This window comes from Propithecus coquereli, unplaced genomic scaffold (assembly GCF_000956105.1).
Source record: "Propithecus coquereli isolate 6110/MARCELLA unplaced genomic scaffold, Pcoq_1.0 Scaffold173, whole genome shotgun sequence".
Taxonomy (NCBI): Eukaryota; Metazoa; Chordata; class Mammalia; order Primates; family Indriidae; genus Propithecus; species Propithecus coquereli.
Window position 1 is genome coordinate 4566507 of NW_012141969.1, and position 327 is coordinate 4566833.

Consider the following 327-nt stretch of genomic DNA (forward strand, 5'->3'; position numbering starts at 1 on the left):
GGAAATGCAAAACAGTCTGGTAAACGTGTAAACATAATTCATCCGATCAAAAGATGTGAGATATACCAGCAATCTGTAGATAAATTGTGAAAAGGCAAATTCAAAATCAAATCATGATCTTATTAAAATAGTATTAAACAAGGAGATAAAATATACTTTTTTAATAAGGTGAAGACCATCCATTGCAAAACACCAGCCAATGTAATAAAATACTAGAAGGTTCCTGTTAAAATCAGATAATGTAGCCTGCTTACATCACTATTTGCAGACATTTCTCTGTACATTGATGCCAAAGTAGCAAAATCAGGAAAGAATATAGAAAGAAAA

The 327-nt window shown here is 30.9% G+C and overlaps 1 protein-coding gene across 1 annotated transcript in view; it reads right to left on the reverse strand.

The window, feature by feature from the left end:
* CFAP47 (cilia and flagella associated protein 47) overlaps positions 1 to 327 on the reverse strand; it is a 573852-nt gene that overhangs the window by 146250 nt on the left and 427275 nt on the right. Inside the window, exon 45 of the mRNA XM_012642083.1 lies at positions 67 to 73. Within this exon, the coding sequence (XP_012497537.1) occupies positions 67 to 73 (7 nt within the window). The remainder of the gene's footprint in view (positions 1 to 66; positions 74 to 327) is intronic.